Source organism: Gallinula chloropus (assembly GCF_964237585.1).
Source record: "Gallinula chloropus genome assembly, chromosome: 18".
Lineage (NCBI taxonomy): Eukaryota > Metazoa > Chordata > Aves > Gruiformes > Rallidae > Gallinula > Gallinula chloropus.
The window spans coordinates 6,928,482-6,949,963 of record NC_140103.1 but is presented as its reverse complement, the minus strand read 5'-3'; the positions used below and the strand labels follow the sequence as shown (position 1 = coordinate 6,949,963).

Genomic DNA, 21,482 nt, shown 5'->3' with positions numbered 1-21,482 from the left:
CTTCGTGCTCACTCACTGTCAGTAAACAGCTTGTCTCTGTGTCTCTGGCATCTTCTTTGTAGGGTGACCCTGGTCTGTTGGGAGTCCCTGGAGAGCAAGGTCTCATTGGCCAAAGAGTAAGTACAGTCACCTTCTGGTAGGACTTCCTTGCTGTCCCAGTTCCCCAGAGGCTCCATTCCCTGTCCGCCCACAGCTTGGAGAGACAGACAGACCCTACTCTGGGCACCCCATAATCCCTGTGGCCCTTGTTTCTTCCACAGCTGGTGGAAGCACCTTCCTTGCAGAGCCTGTCAGTTTGAGCTCACCACCTCCCCGGTGCTATAGTGCTGCTCTGCAAAGCACACAGGAAAGGGGCTGTGTGGGAACAGACCCCTCCTGTTCCCCGGCCCAGCCAGCGCAGCCGGGGGGCTGCAGTCTGCACGGGGCAGGGAGAGGCTGGAGCAGAAGGCGGGCGTTAAGCAGGCAAACACTGGCTGCACTATGCAGGCGTGGGAGGGAGCCAGGGATGGGATGAATGCATGGATTGAAACCAGCAGTGGCTCTCGTCCCTTCTCAGGACTAAGGTCAGTTGTTGGAGCAGGATGGGGAAGCCCTGGGTTAAATGAATACAGACTGAGACCCCTTTTCACTCACCAGCCTTCCCACAGGCCAGCAGCAGGGTCCTGGAAGGAGAAACTATGGCTCAGAGTAAAGCAAGAGGCTGAACTCCTGCTCTTGCTTCAGGAAGAGCTTGTTCAGCGTTAGGGTATGAGACTGGATGAGTGTCAGCGCAGGGCTGGGCTCCTGTCACTGCAGCCCAACTCACTGCCACGAGGCAGCTGCCAAAATCACAGGGGTAAAGTGTATTTGGGCACAGCCTTATGTTGCTTGCTTCTGTCTTGCAGGGAGAATCGGGGCTGGAAGGGGACGGTGGGCCACCTGGGCCAGACGGTGTCAAGGTAAACCTCACGCTCCTGGCACATTTCAGCTCTCACATGGGTTTCCATGCACTCAGGCCCCTGTGGTCCCTGGGGCAGGTTGAAGCCAAGGGGGTTATTGGGTTCTTTGTGCAATAAGTTTCTGCCCTGCCCCCAGAAAGATTTTTTTTTTCCAAGCCCACATAATGGACTTCTCCTGTTTCTCTCCTCTACCCACAATTTTGGCATCTGCTCAAATCTCCAGAAAGGTCAACTCCTTCACAATATGGTTTCCAACAATTTGTCTGTTTTAATTGAGTCTTTACAGATTAAATTTCCAACTAATCAGGAATTTCTGGGCCTGGCAGGGGAAATCAAGAATTGTCCATCACTCTCCCCTGTGCCACTGACCAGAACATTGTTAGAAAGAAACCAGATCCTTTCCCTCTTGGCGAAGCCCCAGATGCTCATTCAGGGCTTGCACTGCACCCTTTGTCTAGCAGCTCTGAGTTCACTACCTCACCTTTGGAACAGGGCTCTGATTTCTGTCGCAGCAAAGCCAGCTTTTCCTAACAGGACAACACTTCTGGTCCATGGGAAGAAAAACAGCTGGTCCCACAACAGAGTGGTCCATTGCTGCATTAAACTCTTTGTCATGTGTCTCTACTTCTGCTTATCACTGAGTGCTGGACCAAAAGACTCTTCCTTAAAGACAGGCAAGGCTTCTGGATTCTTTTGCCACCGTTAATTGTTCCCAGGGGTTCTTGAACCAAACGTGATCTTTTCAACTTGAATGGACAGTAGAAGAGCTGCTGCTCTCTGCAGGAGCATTTGTGAAACCAGAGGAGATGTTGCTGTGTTCTCACTCACACAGGTGCAAGTGGAAAACCACTCCACAGGGCTGGCTGGTTGCACAAGTGTAGGTGCTGCTGCTGCCAGAATTGGCCTTTTGGATTGTCTCCATAAAAATTTGTGCCATCAATTACAAGAACGGTGATTTGACATTAAAAACCTTCAACATCCCGAGCTCAGGACTTCTGGGTGAGGCAGGGGAGACTTTCAGATCTTGCCTGCCTGTCTCATTCACATGGGAGGTTCAGGCCTTAGTGCAGGAGAAGCAAAGGGGTTCAGATTACCCTGTGTAATGGGGGGAGTTCCTTCTCCTCCAGCCAAGAGCCTTCCAAAAGAAAAGAAACCTGGTTTTGCTCATTTTTTAAATGTCAAGTGCATTATGATTCATCCTCATTCATCCTTTTGCTTGCAGGCTCTCTTCCTCACAGCCTCCTGAAATATTAATGATGTGGTGGGGTTTTTTTCCTTGCAAGAGCCATGTATAGTGACCCATGTGTTGTGTGGGTATGAAAAGCTCCCACCCTCCTCTCTTCCACAGGGAGACAAAGGAGAGCAAGGCCTGGAAGGAGAGAAAGGAGAAAAAGGCAACGAAGGACTGAAGGGAAAAGAAGGGCCTCCTGGATATCCCGGCATCACAGGTGTCCGAGTGAGTCTGCGAAACCAGCCCGCCGCCCCCATAGCCGGTCTGTGGGTTTCCTGTGGGGACTCCAGTGCTCTCCTCCCCAAGCTGCAGGGGCAGCTCAGATCACAGCTCCCTGGCTGTCCCTGGGGCCACCAGCACTCTGGTTTCCAAATTAGCCCCTGCATCTAGCCCCAGAAGGATGGGCAGAGTGCTGCGTGTTCTTGTCTAAATCCCTGCGTGCAGGATGACTTTAACCTTCCCAATGGCTGCAGCATGAGCTGCACAGCTGGCTCACACCACAACCTGGGCTGCAAAAGGCAAGTCAAACTCATCTGAAAAGGTGAGATCCTTTTGCAACGGGAGGACAAAAAAAGCTTTGCAGTCTTGTGTCTGGGAGGCTGGATTTCATTTAAACTCTAGCAAGAAATAAATAGGTTCCTTTTTTTTTTAATTTACAGAGGCAATATTTAGTGTAGACATTAATACTTCTGTAACAGGGCATGGCACGTTGTGGCAGAACACCCTGGGCAGATTCAGGGAGGGGGGAGATGCAGGCAATGAACCAAGACACCCTGCTTAGGGCAGGAGCTTATCCAAGGTGCAATTTGTTGCAAGTGTGGTCATAAAGTATGTTATTTTTTGCTAAAAACTACATCTGGGAGAAGGTTTGGTCTTTCCATTGGGATATGTACTTGAGATGTGGATCACTTCTCTGTTGTAGGCTTTGCATAGACTCTGGAACAGGTTTGTGTAGCCTTGCTGGGCCTCTCTACTGCATGGACCACCTCACAGGGGTGTGCAGAGGGCTGCAAGGAGCTGAGTTTCCTCTGGCTGCCGCAGCCAGTCTTGGCCCGGAGTTTGGAAATGGCCATGGGGAAAGCTTTTGCCCTCTTCCACTTCTCTTTGATGATTACTTGCTTACGTCTGGTTTTCCCTTCTAGAATTTCCCTGTTAAATATAGAAAATAAAACAAAGAAATTAGCAGAGAATTATTCCTGAATGCTCAATGCATATCCTAGGCACCTCTGCTTTGCTTGGAGGTCTGATCTCAGTGCCATAGAAAGAAAAGCTTTGATCCTGGCTCTGAGATGGGAGCTGTGGGGGCCAGAGGAGTTGGGCAAGGTCTGGCCTGGAGCTCATTCAGTGGTGCCAGGGAGAGGATAGCTCTGCCTGCCGTCCCCATGAGCTGCTCTGCAAGCCAAGTCAGGCTCTTCTGCTTGAAATGTGGAGTTTATCTGCTCGATTACATGATTTATTCATTGTACTTCTCGTTGTGGATCAAAGTTGTAGGAAGCATGGACTCAGAAGGCTCTTTCTGTGAAGGGATAGCCTGATCCAGTCGGATGCAGCCAGCCTCTAGCCCAAGTCTTGCTGCTCGTGCAGCTGGAGAACACCCCACGCATCTCTGGGAGGCATGTGAGCAGCCCCAGCATGTCAGAAGGAACAAGTAGACCAAGTCTTATGGGAGCTTTGAAATCCCTGCCAGGATGGGTGGGGGTCAGGAAGGCAGGCAGGTACCTCTGAGCGCTGGGTGGGTGCTGGATGTTGAAGCATGTTGTTTTTCCCTTTGATGACGTTGTGGCTGGCTAAAAGGAGGGCAGGGAGAAGGGTGTGAGGGGATGGAAGCAGCAAAGCGTTTGGATTTGTGTTATTTTTGGGCTGAGGTTGAGATTTGAGCACTGACTTGACTAGAAAGTGGAAACACTGGCTTAATACTGCGGCGCAGCACCATAAATGTACAGAACAAGGCTGTAGTCCTGCCCCACTTAAGGCCATCCTCAGCCACAGCCCCCTGCACCCACAGGGAGCTCTTTGCAGGACTGGCACTGTACCAGGGGCGAGGGGTGGTCCCCAATATCCCAGCTGCAGACTGGCATGGCTGGACCTCAGCGCCCGGCCCTCTGTGTGCTGTACTTCTGGCTGGTTCCACATGTTTATATTGTGCATGTTTTAAGAACCAATAAAAACACTAAAACCATGCAAAAGCCATATTAAGTTATAGAGTATAAAATGTAGATTCTCTCAGACTCCATCCCTGCTGTTTGCCAGCATGTCCCTGGGAACATGATGCCGTTTTCTGGTTTATTTAAAAAAAAGAAAGTCACTAGAGCCAAGATTCCTGCTCATAATCACTCCCTTTCGGTTTTTTACTGCAGAGTGCTATATTTCCATCTACTATTTTAATATGTTTCTTTGTATATCCTGATGTTTAAACTCGAGCAGGCTTTCAGAGACCTGCTTAGGCTCCAGATAGCACTGCCTCCTCTGCCAGGCGCCTGGCCGTTACCTAATCTATAGGCTGGTGTTCCTGTACTTGTTGAAGTGATTTAAAGATGGAAGTCCTCTGACAGAAGTAAGAACCGTTTTTCTCTTCCCATTTTAATTTGAGACTTTTATTCTGCCTTCCCATGGAGAAAGTGCATGAGTTTTAGTGGGATCTTCCTTAGGTTTCTGCCGAGATAAGGTTTAACACTGCGAGATGCAAACCTCTAGGGATAACTGCAGCCCCCTCCTTTTCACCTGAGGATTGGAACCTGGAATATAAAGTCAACCTGTCCTCTGCAAGGAATGCCACCAAAGCCACTAGGCACAGCCACCACAGACATATACAATGGACTGAGGTTTCTAAGACAAAGAAAACAAAAGTCTGGTCAGGGAAAGCTGTAGGTATTCATCCAAGGGCGAGTGCCAGGGTTGCACGGTGACCAGCTCCTGCCTGGGATTTAGAGGGTGGCATGGAAATTGCATGGGGAAGGTGTGGAGGCTCTTGCATTGCAGGGAGGAGGCACGCTGGGTCTGGGTGCGCTGCAGATACTCTGTGTTTACACATTGGTCATGTTGCATATGGTTTTAATACATCTGATGTGATAGTGTTACGCTGTCCAACACTCAGTTTAGATGGTTTTAAAGAGAACTTAATCTTTAGCTATTGCATCTTCAATTCATCTCTCCTGGCATGACACCCAGGAGTCATCTGTGCTCCACTGCATTCCTCACTGGATCCTCTGTCCTTTCCCTGGGCTAGAGATGTTTACTTCTGCTCCAGTACTGTTAAGATATCTGCTCATCTACGGAGGGGGCAGGGGAGATGTTAATGCTCCTGTGCCATTAGTGGGAGAGACGCTTAAACAAGGATCTGTCTGGTTACTTGTGCCAACAAACTGACCTCCTTTTGGGAGTGTGTAGCTCATCTTCTGCTTCTGGAAGAGTTTCATAGGAAGCTGATGCCCACCTGCAGCCATGGACACAAAGACAAACTTCTCCTATGCTTTGGCTTGGCCCTGTGTTGCCCTCAGCAACAGCCTCTGGAAAAACTTTTGTCACCACAAGTCCCTGCAGCTACACCACTTCTTGAAGATCATTCCTAACACTGAGGACATGTTTAGTCTTAATCTTTATTTTGCTTATGTCTAAGGGACCCTGACGTTTCACTATCAAGTGTCCTCCTGAGAGATGCAGGAAATGAAGTGTCTGACTGCTCTGAAATGGTCTGGCTTTGCTGCTGGTTTCCAGCCCATTTTGCATGTAGTGGCCTGGGGCAAAGGCCTGGTGCTGGCGGTGCCCCATGTTGCTGCAGAGCAGGTAGAAGCTGGGGAACCTGGCAGGGCATGTATGAGCTGGCACACCACACAGGGCAGCACACTAGCTGGAAAGGGGCTAGGAGCTCGTTTGTCTGCATGGTTGTTGAGCTCCCTGAGAGGCGGCAGATGAAGATTCGTGCTGGAGCACCTTCACACCTGCTAATGGAGGAAGCACAGAAGGTCTGTGCTGCCCTTCTGGGTCATGCAGAAGAGAGACATTCACCATCAATTGATCCCTACACCAGGGACAAGTCTGGCTTTGCTGAGCAAGGTTTTATTTTCCAGAAAGCCATCCTGTTGCTGGTACAACATTGCCAGTGGAGCACAACCGAACTTCTCTCAGTGCTCAAGAAAGGCTTTTCAGTGATCATTGGCTTTAATTTGGCTCAGCCATTTCCAGGGAGGCCCCAGCCGAGTCTCCAGGGGTAGTTTGTGCATGTTTCAAAGCCAGTGGATTTCAGCAAACAAACCTGGCAGCTGAGATGGGCCATGAGTCTCACAGCTGTGGCTGGCAGGACTCGAGGCAGCTGGAGCTGAGATACACGAGTGTCCTCTATCTTCTGGTCACTTTGTCCAAGTTCACAGTGCTCTGTTCAATTCCTGTTCCTGCTCAGCAGAAGGATGGGCCAATCATCCCTCTGGTCATGAGAGAGTTCAGAGCATCTGAAACCCTGACACATAGCTGAATGCAAGATGCAGTTGAGATTTCATGTCGGGGATGTGCACGTTCCTTGAGCTGCTGTCTTCCTGTATTATCTCCTCCCAGTGACTTCCATCTTCCTCTAGTAAAAACTTGTTGGCCTCCACTTGATCCTGACTCTCTTTGCACTTGGTCATTTGACCTCTGGTTGACTGGTTCAAGCAGTGAGCAGCCTATAATCTCTTGCCCTCTCAGAGCAGTGGAGACTGTTGAGACATCTCTGTTCAGATGGAGACTTGGGTCAGCAGTGCAGGAAGCAGGAGCAGCTGTCATCCACTGGAGATCCAGACTTCCCATGCAGACAAGATGTCTCTGCAGTGTGTGGGGAAACTGGAAGATACAACAGCCTGTTGAACCCTGGGAAGGCATCCACCAGCAGTGCAAGTGTCATGGTGTAGTCTGCCAAAACAAAAAGCTAATTTCTTTGCCAACCTGTCATTTTATGGGGTGATTGTGCCACAGAGCCTGAAATTTCCAAACAACATCATTGGAGAGTTAACATAGGTTTACAAAGGATCCAGCTGCCAGTAAATCCCATTCTTCACAGCAGAGGATGATGAGAGTCAGAGGCTGAAGTCACAGGTACACAACCAGCAACCTGGATGCTGGCAAGTGGTCCCTGAGGGTAACCTCCACAGAAAGTGTTCCTCTCCACTGCTTCTCCTCTCCACCTACAGAAAGTGCAGCACTTCCCTTCCCTCGGAGGACAACCGATCTGCCGGTGGCTCTGTGAAAGGCCCAAGCCAGTTGGCAGGAGGGAGGTGGTGGGTTTCCAGCTGCTCTCTGTAGCTGTGCAACTGTGGTTTTCATAATGTGTTGGTCGTCATACAAGGCAGACATCTGATAGGGAGGTTTTTTACAGTTCCAGGAAAGCAATTGGAGAGCCTGTAGGTAATGAAATACAACATGCTCTGAAACAAGAAAATCCCTCGTTGTTCAGCAAAACTGGGAGCTGAGTTCTTTTTCCACTTCCTTTTTAACCTGAAATCCTATCTGCAGTGTCATTCAAGCCACGTCAGGACTCGGAAAGCTTTGAGCCAGAAGCTCCAGTGGTATAAATCGCCATAAACAATTACATCAGAGAAGATCTGGCTGCATGTGCAGGCCCTGCTGCGTGGTACAGATGTGCACCAGCAGTCCAGAAGAGCTCTCAGGGCTGGTAAAACCTTTTGCTCTGATGCAACAAGGTTGAAAGTCCTTTTGTTTGCTCTCTGGAGGGCGGAGTGACAGAGCTGGGCTGGGGTGGATACCTGAGAAGGTTTTTTAAGGAAACTCACAGTGCTTTGAAAAGGATAAAGCCACTATCCAGCCCAGTACAGAGCACTGGGTGAACTTGTGGCTCTTGGCTCCAGCACTGTGGTCTCAGCCACGTTGCTTCCCAGAGCAGGAGCATCTCCACATACAGCGTTGGATGGTGTCCTGAGGACAGCACACTTCCCATCATGTTCTTGTTTCTCCATCATCCACAGGCTACAGTCCTGAAGTGCAATGAGGACTTGCTGGCTGGATGGACCTTTTCCTCTGAGCTAGCAGAGTTGCTCCAGAAATGGCATGCTGTGGTCAGAGCTGAGATGGGGGCTGGTTTCTGGGCTCTGTCATGCCAGGATAGAGCAGGAGCTCGTTCTCATCCAACACACTGCTTGCTCTATTACAAACTTGTCCAAACATCACTTACAGCAGAATTTGTCCCAGAGTGGTTTTTTGCTCTTTGTTCTTTTCTGTTTCCTGCCACTGAAAACATGATTCAAGGATTTTCCACAACAAAGCACTTTGCTGTCACTGGCTCCAGCCATTTGCTCTGAAGACCCGAGCTCAGCAACAGCAGGCAGTGCCACACCAGTTTGTCACCTGGCACTCAGCTCCCTGAAAACTTTGAGGCTGCTGAAGGACAATCTTAGCATCACTTCTGGTTTTAATCTCTGCTGTCCATGCAGGAGTCTCTGCTTGCTTTGATGATGTGCTGAGCTGTTGTTTCCTGAAAAAGCTGTTTTTCTTGCCCTGGTCTGTGGAGCTCTTACTTGAAAGAAGTTTCTTAAACTCCCTCAAGTGGAGGGTGTGCGGTTACCCTCCAATGGAGTGATGGAAGGGATGGAGAATACTGGTGTGCAGAGGAGGGCTGTCACTGCCCCAGCAGCGTGTCAGTGGTAACAGCGAGCTCCTTACACCCTTAGCCTAGGACATGAGTATTGTTACTCCTAATTGTGCCCTTAGCAGTAGAGGCACAACATAGTGAAGTGACTTGCCCCAGGAGGTCTGTTGGTGGCAGAGGGGGAGCTGGAGCTCCCCAGCTCTGCTTCTAGGAGTGGACCAAAGCCATAAGCAGGTACTTGCCTCGCATCAAAAATCAAAGGGGAAAAAGTTGCTCAGGAATGTAGTCAGGCATGCTTAGGGGTAGAGCAGGGGTCAGGGTTGGTGCCTCTCTGCTTAGCTGTGGTCCACAGGTCTCTCTCCTTCCAATGTAAGTCATTCTGGGCAACTCTGGCCATAGCTGCAGCTTCTCCTTCAGTGTTAATACCCAGTGCATTGCTGGCAGCCCCCGGTTCAGCCTCCTCAGTGGCAGCCTGAGCACCCCATTTTACACAGAGGCACATGCTGGATTCTGAGGTTTGGGAGATTTTATTGTGGGTTTTATTTTCCCCCCGACCCTTTGTCTGCTATGGTACTCAGCCTACCAAATCCACTGAAGCCTTTGGAGTGGATCACGGCTGCCTGTGAGTGCTGGGAATCCTGCAGGGAATCACAGAGCTCTCCCAGTCCCCAGGGAATCGCTGCTTGCAGCCACCAGCCGAGGCTGCTCTCCTGCAGCCGAGGGGCCATTCACCCTTGCAGTGAGTCGGCCAGCTCTGCCTGGTCTCTGCTGCTGGGGAAGGCAGCCTGATCCCAGATGGTCTTCGTTTGGACTTAATAGGAGTCAAAATGAGCCAGAATTTGAAATAAATCCCATTGACTTGGCACGGTTTCTTTCCTGACTCAGATGAAGGAGACGCACTTTTTGTGCAGTTACTCCAAGATTCCCCTCCTTATTGCAAGAGAGGATTTCATTCCCCTCCTCTTCCACACCCCAGGGCATCTGTGTCCTTCAAAAGGAAGGCATTAACCCTTAGCATTTGGGGGAGGAAGAGAAGAGCACAAACAGTGCTCATTAGTGTAAATCCTGCCCAAGTGCTCTGCCTGTCCCTCCCCAGTAGGCTGCTTCCAGCACTGGTGAATTCTTTGGAGCGTTTTGGTGTCGTGGTGTATGACAGCTTCACAGCTCGGTGGGGATGCGCTTTTCCTGCACTTCCCACTCACCCATCAAGCCTTTTGGTGGCATCTTTGTCTCTTGTGCTTCTGTAGAAATGAGGAAATAGAGGCAAGGGAGGGGGAGGAAGGGTTTTTCCCAGGAGCAATGATTTAGTGGCAGTTCAGGGCTATCAGATCAAACCAGACCAGCTCAGCATGCAGCACTGCTCCACACAGGATTCTTTTTGCTTCCTTACTCTGTGGCTGCTTAGAAGAAAAAACAAGTTAAACAGATCTTCCCATTCACAAAACCAAAAGTGGCATATTTCAGAGCAGCATCTCCATGACAATAAGGGCTGGTATTAAAGCAGATATGAGATTTTGGTTTGGATTTCCCATTTTCAGCCGAGTTCCTCAGCTGAAATGAAAGTCATAGTGACACTAGCTGTAGTCTTTCCATTCAAGACCTTTTTATAGGACTTCCCCATCTTGCTTTTTGCTTTGATTTCAGCCAGCCAGCTCTACCTGCACTCACCACTGGTTTCCAGAAGCAGGCCAAGAGCCCATTACTTCCCAGTGATCCCAGTAAAACCCTCTGCACCTCACAGTACAATCAGGTCTTTCTTCTTGAGAACAGTTGAGTCTTTCTTCGTTCCCCATACTCATTCAGGAGCTGCTGCCTTGTCTCCTCCCCTTCCAAACTACTGCTAGGCAGAGTGATTATGAAATGTGTTTCTTATAAATCTGAAACATTTATGTCTTCAAATGCCCGGCCCCAATAATCCCACTAATTTCCTGAGTGCTTGTGAACTGTCCTCCATAGGGGGAGGCTTCTCTCGATCAAAGTTTATTAAGTAGAGGTTCTCATATGGAGACATTGCTGAGCGGTAGGAAATTATATGGGGCTTTTTCATTTCCCTTTAAATGAGCTCGCTGGCTGGGCCCTGAACAATATGGGCATGGTCATCCTATACTTCATGCTTCCTACCTTTGTTGCTGCTCTAGCTTTTCTGCCCTTTCTACATCCTGTGCCTCAAATTATCACTTTTTTTTTTCATCATCATTGGCACTTTCTTTTCTCTTGCCAGTAGCTGTATTCTGGTGGTTCTGTTTCTTCCTGTCTCATCCCTGGCAGGAGGACTGACCTCAGACCTTCACCCTTTGACACCCAAAAAATCTGAAAATACACTCCTACTCCACAACAGCCCTTGAGTAATCCTGAACCTGCTTGAGGTAGGCTTTGGGAAGCCATCTCATCAGTACTGTGCCCATGTAGAGCTTCCCTCCTGAGCCATGCTGCAAGTCTGCAAGCAAAGCAGAAACCTGTCCTGAAGTGCCAAGAGCCACAATTCCCCTGGAGTCAAACCAGGATGGTGAGTCACCTCTGGGTAACCACTTCCCCGGATCTCTTGCATGTAGCAGAGCATCACTGAGAGCAGGGGAAATTTGAGTCTGGATTTTAACTCTGTTTGTTGTTTGGCTCCATTTGGGGCTTATCTCCCTGTGGTTCATTCAACTCCCTTAGTTTGGTTTTCTGGATGATGTTGTTGTAACATAGATTTCAACCATTGATGTCTTGAGAATTTAAAGCTGGACTGGTCATGTGTTTGCTCCCAGAAACATTACTGCCATGCCCTGCAAAACACTTGACTTTGCTGCCAAGACTGTCAGTAGCTGAAAGTCCCTTTTTCCTTACAAACTAATCAATTTGCATTGGAAAATAAACATCCAGCTTTTCCCTTAGGGAATATCTATGGCCATACTAAAAAAAAATGAAAAAAAAAGAAAAGTCCTGTCCTTACTGAAGCTGGCAAAGAAATTTTAAACATACATCTTGGCATACCTGAAGGCTTGTGACTTTGTAAAACCACTGGTTTGTCCCTGGTCACAAATACCATCATCTCCTGGAGATACAGATCAGCTTAATGAAGAGTGCAGTATATAAAGAGAAATCACCATTTAAAAACAATCCCACTCCTGGAAGAAGCTTGGAAAGAAGATCCATTTTCTCAGCAAACCAGTAGCCCAAAGCATACAGCAAAACGTGTACAAAACCTGAGACTAAAAGCGTTGAGTGTTCAGTGCCTTAGCACACTGACCCAACTGATGTGAATCCAGCAAAAAGAACGTGGAATTAGTTACTCTTCTGCATGGGCTTTTGACATTTTCAGCTCCCTGGTACAGAGAGTAGGACCCCTAGGAACTCCACATTGCAGTGAGAGAGGTACCAAAAGATGCTGAGTTCCCAGTGTCCTTTGGAGACCCGGGATGAAGTTACCAACTTGCTGAATATCATTTTTATCAATTCCTTTTTTTTTTTTTTTCTTCCCACATCCTGGCTCTGCTTTTTCCATCCCTGGACAGATGAGTCAGAAGAATGGAGAGAGAAAAAGAATCTGACCTTTTTTTTTGAAGGCTACCAGAGTTGTTGCTGGGCTTGTTGTTGCCGCCTGTGCAATGTGTGGCATGTGATGGTGCAGCCATTTCTGGGAACTGTGCAAACCACTGCGTGTGTGCCCCGTGAACATCCAGGACTGCAGCAACCAGCAACATCCCAAGTCGAGATACCGCGTATCTGGGAACCCCAAGCAAGTCTTGAATCGCCTCTACATCCATCCAGGCAGAATTCCTGCGCAGTTGGAGAAAGCACGTCCAGGAAAATCAGACATATGGTAGGCTTCCCGCTCACCAGCAGAGCTCCCCTGGCCCAGGTCCTAGAAAGCCTGCTGGTAGAGCACAGAAATATCCTTTGCTGATAGAGCTTAACTCGACGCGAGGAGGTGACTCAGGCTGTGAGATCCAAGCCACGTCTCTGCTGATGGTGTCGCCAGCACAGTTTGACCCATTTATTTATACCAGCGAAGCTTTTCACTGGCAGGCAAGAGCTAGGAGCAGTGAGGAGGGCTCAAAGGAAGGTCTTCGTGGTTTACAGCGAGTGACAGCTGGTCTCACTATCACTGACAAGAGCTGCAGATGCTGCCAATTCTTTTTTTCCTTCGGCAATGAAGAAGGAGCCGCACCCCAGCTGGAGGAGGACCCAGGAGAGCCTTCTGGAGGAGATGAACATCCCTGCTCAGTGAGGCCAATGTGTCATGAGGGAGAAGCCGGTACAGGCAGTTTACCAGAGCCTGTATCAGTGTTCAGACTCCACCAACAGAGAAAGACAAGCTGAAGGGTCCCGAAGAAACTCAAGACCCTGTTTGCACAGAGCAGAGTCTTTTTGTGAGCAGGGCTTGGACTGTCACAGTTGGGTTTATGTTTTGGGTTTGTCTCTCTCCCAGTTGAATCTAACCGGTACGTGAACGTCATGACTGGGGGTACAAGCATGAGCTTGACTGCTGGCAGGTTTTGAGAACGCTGCAGAAATTTTGTTTCTCAGATGGGAAAATGTAAGGCCTGAGTCTGTCTTCTTGAAAAGACAAGACATTTATCAGTGCAGGGTAGGAGTAACTTTCAGGAGTTGCTTCCGTGGCAGATGTATCCAGGTGAGGGGAACCAGGCTGTACTTCAAACTCTTCAGAAGTAGCAGTGAGAGCCCTGTGACCTCTCCTGTGGAGGGGGTCCATCTGCCCTGCACAAAGGGTACATCTCATCAATGCACTGGTCTCTGCATTTTTACAGACAGTGCAACGCATCCTCATCCCAGGAGTGCACTTGTTCCAAGAGCTGTTACAGCACAGCAATTCAGGAGCACATCTGAGTGTGCAAAATGACTCTGCTGGAGAAGATCAAGAGCTTGGCCATCACCAGGGCCAGGAACTGATTTAGCTTAAAACAGCCTTTCTCCTATTTGCAGAGAATATCTATTCCCTGTGCTTCCAAAAGATCTTAGTTCACTGTCTAGGGAGACTGGTGGAAGAACACTGTGCAGCTAATTAGAAATCTCAGTTGTGTCTTTATTCATTCAGGTGTGGTTTTGATGGTAAACTTTTGTGAGCAATTCCACCATTCCCTCCCCCAGTCTTCAAGCCACCAAGCGTTACGGGGTTGCTGTGAGCGTTCCTGCTGCTTTGCATCAATGGGTAGGTGGGGAAGTTGTGGGATCTGGCCCCAGGTCTGGTGGTGAGCTACTGCAGAGCTGGATGGGGTGGCCACTTCCCAGGCCGATGCTCTCATGGGTGAGGACTTCTCTGTACTGCCTGTCAAAAGCATGAATCAGGTGAGTGGCGCTGGAGGCTTGGCACCCAGGATTCATTACATATTGTGGCTGCTCAGCATCTGTGGGAAAGTAATTCCAAAAGTGATCTTTCCAAAGTGGCAGCAAAACAGAGCAAACAAAAGCCTGAGTAGTATGGAAGAGACAACAGAACAGGGCTTGTACACCCCTCTGCAGGGACCTGTCCCTTGGGAAGCTCTAATAATGTTGGCAAGGTGGGCTCATGAAACGTTTGACCTGTGTAAAAGGGAGCTATTCCCTTTGGGGCAGTGAAGAGCTGGCACAGCTCATTAGGGCTGTAGTAAGGCTGAATTGCTCCTTTGTGTTAAGAGCAGGCACTTACAGGCCCCTGCTGCAGATCAGAGTGAAAACCGTCCGATAGGTCTGGCTTTGTAAGTGGCTTTTGTTCAGCCAAGAGCGATACTCCCCTGCAGCATCAGCATCAGTGAAAACCATACCTTCTTAACTGGGAGGAGGGGAGCAGAAGAAGGGATGCTGTGCTGGTGTGTAGACACTGTTGAATAGCTTGCTGCAACTGCCAAAAGGAATGAGTGATTTTCTTCAGTGACACTTCTGCTGCTTTCTGATCAAATCCAAAATACGTCGTTTGCCTTGCAGCCAGCGGGGTCAGGCACTGAACAAATGAACTCCCTGGGCTCCTGAAGGAGATTGCACTACACTTAGTTGCTCCTCACAGCTAATTTCTGCTGTGAGCATGCAAGGAGAGGCAGCAGGTTCTGCTGGACGAGGCACCCACGCTCGGTGCACAAAGCAGGCCGAGCGTTTCCAGCTCTCATTGCAGGGGCTCCCACCTGAAGTTTTGCACCCTGCTCCATTTCTGATCAGCATCTTGTGCTTTCTGTGTGTTGCAGTCTGAGAGAGTCATGACAGTGCAAATCAAGGGACAGTGCATCAAGAATGATGCCCTCAGTCCCATGCTCTGACTTGGCTGACCCCGTGTGGAGCCAGGAGTTGGACTCGATGGTCCCTATGGGTCCCTTCCAGCTCAGGAGATTCTGGGATTCTCTGAAGGTTTTTTGCACTGTGCATGGCAGGTAGATAGAAAATTAAGCCACTGTCTGGTTTTGCAAGGTAAAACGTGGACAGTTGCTGTTGAGGTGATGCTTCTGCTGCTGGTATCCTAAAACCACATAAAAATGTTGATATCCAGTTCAGTGCTGTAGCTGATGGGAACAGATACAACTCTGCTTGCAAGGCACAGATGGCAGCTCTCTCTGCAGACCAGAGGAAACATTTTGGGGGGTTGGGGTAAATGTGCTTTCCACATTTCAACCCCTCTGTAGCTGTGACTGGGTATGTACCCTTTTTCAGTTCCATGGGTGCTTTCTTCAAGGAGGACTTCAGAGATCCCTCTTTTGCATCCCTGAAGGTGGACACATAAGATGGCAGTTTTCCATCACCTGCCTGTCTTTGAAATATGATCTGAAGATGAAAAATATCATCTTTCAGCCATGTTGCCCTGGAGTCACCTGGGCACAGAGATCTTTCCATCCTTAAGCGATGAGGTTTTCTTCTTCTCCATGTGTTGGAGCAGCTCAAGAGCAAACTCAGCTGTACTCCAGCTGTAGTACCTCTGAATTCTGGCCTTACCTGCCTGAGTCCCTAGCCTCCTTGTTGGCTCCCATGGGATTAGGATAGGATGGGTGAGGACACTGCCAGGGTTGAGTGTACCTGGGACATGGCCTGGGAGTGGCTGCTTGGGGTGGGATTTCTTTGCTTCCCCATTCAAACTGGTTTTTTTTCCTCTCTCCTAGGGACCAGAAGGGAAACCAGGAAAACAGGGGGAAAAGGGCAGGCCTGGCCAGAAGGTAGGAACATCTCTCATTGACAACATCTCCTCCCCTGGATCTCCTTGTTGCTCATCTTTGATATTTCTCTGTAGAAGCAGCTTTGTCCTACGTTAATGTCAGTGCTTTTGTTCCACAGGGCAGCAAGGGCTACCAGGGGCAGCTGGGCGAGACAGGATCTCCAGGGAAGGAGGGGCCAAAGGGGAACCAAGGCCCTAAAGGATCCCGAGGTACCCTGGGACCTATGGTGAGAAGAGCTCTGCAGATGGTTGAACACAGCACACAGAAATGTGACTAGCAGTGGTGTGGGCACAGGCCTGAGCGAAGCAGCATCCAACAGAGGCTTCAAAGCACAGAAAGTGAGATGATGTTAGATGGGGTTAGTGGGCCAAAGCAGCTTAACTCTTGCTCTGAGCAGCACAGGAGAGACTCCATAGTGGTGCTGTGTGTGTGTGTTGGTGCCCTGTGAACCCAGCTTACGTTGCATCAAGGAGCTTCTTCACAACTCCCCAGATGGGATGAAATATTGGGGATTTTTCTTTGGAAGGGAGTGAGCTGATAAGCTATTTTTTGCTAAGATCTTTCCCTCTGAGACTGCACATTCATGGCAAGAGTTGCAAACTGTGTTGTCATAAAGGAACTCTGCCTTGGATTTCTGCCCTGTTTCTACACCCATTCTTGATCTGCTTAGCTAAAACACTTGCAGCAAGAAGAAACATAGCATGGGAAAGGCTTTGAGTCAGGAACTGAAGGTGAGGCTTTCAGAGAGACCAACCATAGCATGGCAGAGAGGGAAGAAAGTTAATTTGCTTTAGGCACATGAGACAAATGCACTGGGACAGCATGGTACATAATAAATACCTCCTCATGCACTACAGGCTGGTAAGGAAACTTCTTGCACTGTATTTGGTAGGGCTTAGTGAAAAAGCAGGAGTTATTTATGAACTGGGAGTCGAGGTGATGTTTCAGAACAGTAGTAAATGAGTGATGGAGTAACAGTTTTGCTGATAAGTGTTTTTCTGCACTAAAACTTACAGCCTCTCCATGTATTCTCCCTCCATATTCTTTGGCAAAGCCTCCATGGGTTATTTCCCAGGGAAGCAAAGCAGCATCTGAGCATCAGTCTACTGGACTGAAGACATCTCTGCCTTGTGGAAAGGGCTTTCTTCCATGCTCAAATGGATTATATGGAAAGTTTGTGATTCACTTCAGCATGATGATCTGATTTAAAACCTTTTGTTCAGTCTGCTCAAGATGCAATAAACACTTCTTGCAGTGCCCTCATCCCAACCCAGCAAACTCCTTTCTTGGCCTCAGAACCCATGCTGAAAGGTTTCCCCCCAGCAGTTCAGGATTAGGTCACGGATGAGGATGGTCTTGCTGGTGGACTTTACAGCACAAAGTTATTCCAGAAGGGCAGATGAAAAGCAAGCACTTTGCACTGTTTCTGGTAGCAAATCTGATTGAGGTGGGGAACCTGTTGTTACAGGATGGCAAAGACATACTGTGCACTCCTAGCATCACCAGGTGTAAGGGATTAAAGCCAAGCAAGAGTGTTGGATGGCTGCAGCCAGGCTCACCAGTTCCAGGAGAATGACTGGCTGCACTCCGATTTGGTGCTGAGCTTTGCTTTGTATCCTCTTATTGAGGGTACTACCCATGGGCTGCTCTCATGGTGCTTTCTGTGCTTGCCTCTCCAGGGTGCTCCAGGAAGGATGGGTGCTCAGGGGGAACCTGGCTTAAAGGGTTACCAGGTAAGGTTTGTGTTTTCATCCTCCAGCTTCTGTCTGTTCTCTACAACAATGTTACTCCAGGATGCCAAATCATTCTTCAACTATGATTTATTTCTGACCTTGAGTTCAGTTTAGTTCTTCCTCTAGCCTCCATTTGCACCATGACCCATGTCTCACTTTGAAGCTGGGAACCACAACACAGGGCTCATGAGATCCAGCAGGAACCCAGGGAGGACCTCCAGTCAAACAGCTCTTTCTTGTCTCCTCACACGCTGTCTGGTCTCCACAGGGACATGCGGGACCACCGGGGCCAATGGGACCACCAGGGCCAAAGGGGGAAAAGGTGAGTTTGTGGAGCTTTGTCATCTCATCTTCCATTGCCATGGAAGCTGAGCTGACCTAGAGACAATTACTCCCTGCCATAACATCCATGGTTCTGTGCTCTCTTCCTCTACCTGTGGCAGAGATGGAGGTGGCTTCTCTACAGCGTGGTCATCTACGTAACTCCTGCTGCAGCTTTACTTCTGCCAACCAGTGTCAGGACACCCATACCACTAGCACGTGCTTTCCAGTCACCACATGCCCTTGTGCTGCTGGCTAAGCCAGCCAGGATGTGTTCTGGGGACACGATTTTTTCTGCATCCACAGAAATTCTGCTCAACACCCCCCCCCCAGCCAAAAGAAATCAGACTGGTAGCTTTCTGTGATCGAGTCAGAATAACAACCTGCACAGACTAGCTGATCTTCAGCAAGCTGTCCATCTGCCCTTAAGTCAGCTGATAGCATGTTGTAAGCAAGACAGAACTGGTCACCTCTCCATTGCTGTTGCTCCACTCTCCTCATCACCTGCCACCCCCTTACCCCGCTCATCCCCCACCCCTCGATGACTCCCCTTGCCGCAGCCGGCCTGAGTCAGAGCCTTCTTTCCACAGCGGCTTTCCCCTTGTGTTTTTCCCCTTTTGCTGAGTCAGCACAGCCATAACCAGTTCAGTCTGGAGAAGTGACTCATGCTTAAATGGTTTCCTGTCGGCAGAGCTGGCTGCTCCACGCTCTGAGGAGAGCCCAGCTGGCTTTAGCTGTACTCAGTGCTGCTGGAGCCCTTCACGTGCCTCCAGTAGCGGCAGCGCATCTCCCTCCCTTGGTGTGGGATGGGAAGTGATGGAAATTGGGTCTGGTCAGTTGTCAGGTCCCCATGAAGGTGAAAGATGCATGAACTCCTTTTGCTAGTTTTCCACCTCCACAGTGCTGAGAGAGCTTTCGCCTCTCCCTCTGCACACAGATGTGACTGCAGCTGTATGTGTGCAAGCAGGAGCTTCATTGCTTACAAAAGGAGTTTGTGGAACAGAGATCCCAAAGGCACGTCTTTGCCCTGGGCTTTGAGTGTGTCCTTTCAGCTCAGGCTGCTGGGTGTCAGGACACCCAGTTCACGCTGCTCTCGGCGCTCTGCCTGGAGAATGCTGGTGGCCCAGAGTCAGTGGGGCAGAGTGAACTCTGTGTTCCACTAAGATATTCCTCAGAAAATTTGCTTCAGGGGTGAACGATGGTCATGCTGCTTTTTTCCTCTCATTTTCTGCTGCTGAAGCACATCCATGGCACAGGAACAGCTGGTGATGTTCCTGCTGCTCTGCATCTCCATCACTGCCTTGATGAACTTCCTCTCCACCCCCAGCCTTTCTAATGCTGCCCCATCCCCTTCCCAAGCTGCACCTCCTGCTCTCCCAGACTTCAGCAGTCCTCCTCCTCAAGTGTATTTTGCTTTTGCGGGAAGTGGCAAGAGTTAGCCAAGCACAACCAGCCAGGAAGATAATGCAAGAGTTCACGACCAGTTCACATTGCCAGTTCAGAGCCTTGCCAGAGGTTACTCACAGTCCCACTGTTGAAACTGGAGTATCCTGGCAAAGAGTTGTGAGTTGTGACTACCAACTGCAAAATCAGCCATCAGCTTTACAGCTCAAGTGTATATATATATATATATATATATATATGTGTGTGTGTGTGTGTGTGTGTATATTACTGCTGCTTCATTATAAAACCTTGAAAGTTCCCATCTTCTTGAAGACCCCCATTATTTCAGCAGTAAATGGTCCCCAAATGGTTATTCTGAAGTGTTCAGTGAAGCACCTTCCACTTCACCACCAAAACATTCTTCTGCAAACGGACACTAGAACAGCATGTTCTCAGAGGTAACGGGGATCTTGTGTCATACAAGCACAGAAACACTATGTCATCCTCAAGATGATAAAATTAATTCTACATGCAAGTATCCAAGCTGAAGACAGACAAAGATACCAAAGCATCTAATGCATCCTGCTGACAACAGTCAGATCTGGTAATGATCGCTGACAGACAGATCTCACTCACACCTTCCCTGAAAGTCAGCAGGTCTGCTGGCTCCTTTCTGGGGAGCAGCTCCAGCTGAACAAGGAGAGCTCAGCATCATGTGCTTGAGCCTCCAGCACCATTTCCTGATGCATCCAGGTGCTGTACAAAAGTCTTGCACCTAAGTTTCCTTATCCATCCTTCCTTCTTATCTCCTGAGAGTTGCCTGGATCCCAGCCTAAGGACAGATTCCTGCACTCCAGACTTCTGTAACCTTGCACAGGCGTGTGAGCATGCAAATGGATGCCTGGATCTGAGAGATAGAAGAGGAAACAAAACTGGGACTGGGACTGCTCTGTGAGCTTTAAACAAGATGGTAAACATGGCTGTGCTGAAGAAGAAAGGTATCTAATGGTGGGGAAGGTCTTCCCTTTTTCAGAGAAGAAAGCGGCGTTACTGTGGAATCCCAGCTCCCTTGTGCTGTACCAGCCAGCTACTCCACTGCATTTAATACATTTACAGCTCCTCAAAGAGGCCTTGCTCCGAGCAGACGCCTGTGTTTGGCAGCTGCTTAAAGCAGTCCAGATGGGATCCTTTTAAAAATTACAAACTGGTGTATCTCACTTTGGGACGGGAGCCAACAACAACAAGACTTCCCTTCTTCTCCATGCATTTTCCATTTGTATCCCAACATGTTTACTTTGCTGCCCTTTACTCTAACTTTTTTTTTTCACTGCAACTTTCCAAAGAATTAGTGCAGACCTTTCATCTCTCTCTTGAGCAGCTCAGGCATCAGGAAGTCCTGGAGGAGCTCAGTCTCACAGTCCTAGACCTGATGGGTCCTGCAGGCTTTTCTCAGTCAGAAGACAAAGGACAAGGTGGGAATTAGACTTGAGGGGACACAAAGCCACAACTCAGTTTTGGGGAGAAAGTCTGTGGGTCTTGATGCTCTTCAAGGGTTCCTGGAATTATGAGCTTTCCTTGAGTTCATCACGCTGGTCTCATGGCAAGGTGTTCACATCCTGTTTGAGCAGAAACAATCAGTTCCAAGACTTCTGCACAGTAACACCCATCCTGCAGTTTGGGTTTTTTTTCCTGAGACTTGAGAAATGGTGGCTTTGTTTCCCTTCTATCCTACATTCCTTTGATAGTAACTAGAAAGCAAACTAGTTGCCAGGTATGCTGCTGAACCAGTGAGACCAGTAGTGTAGGAGACTGTTGGCAGAGCCTGGTAGGCATTGCTTTCTGTTCTGTCTGCTGTGCCACTCAGATTTCTCCATCCATCTTGATCAGTGCTATATTCTCAAGCCATCCTGGCACAGTTTCTGCCTATATATTTCTTGTACCATGACATCTCTCCAAAGCCCCAGACAAATATGCTGGAGCTCACCACCCAGCACGCAATCTCTCAAGGACAGTATAACCCCAACCTGGAGTAAATCTGAAATCCTGGCAATATCCATCCAACAAATGTCGCAGTAGCAGAGAAAGAAGATGCCACTGTCACCAAGCATGGAGTGGAGAGATACATGCTGAGCTCTTGGCTACCTGATGAGGTTGACTGCAAAAAGTTTTGCCAAATCTTGAGCCTCA

At 49.0% G+C, this 21,482-nt stretch overlaps 1 protein-coding gene across 1 annotated transcript in view; it reads left to right on the top strand.

The window, feature by feature from the left end:
* The window catches only part of COL27A1 (collagen type XXVII alpha 1 chain), a 153,548-nt gene that overhangs the window by 115,165 nt on the left and 16,901 nt on the right, over nucleotides 1-21,482 (top strand). Inside the window, exons 35-41 of the mRNA XM_084272449.1 lie at nucleotides 63-116; nucleotides 885-938; nucleotides 2,287-2,394; nucleotides 15,805-15,858; nucleotides 15,977-16,084; nucleotides 17,538-17,591; nucleotides 17,860-17,913. Of these exons, the coding sequence (XP_084128575.1) occupies nucleotides 63-116; nucleotides 885-938; nucleotides 2,287-2,394; nucleotides 15,805-15,858; nucleotides 15,977-16,084; nucleotides 17,538-17,591; nucleotides 17,860-17,913 (486 nt within the window). The remainder of the gene's footprint in view (nucleotides 1-62; nucleotides 117-884; nucleotides 939-2,286; nucleotides 2,395-15,804; nucleotides 15,859-15,976; nucleotides 16,085-17,537; nucleotides 17,592-17,859; nucleotides 17,914-21,482) is intronic.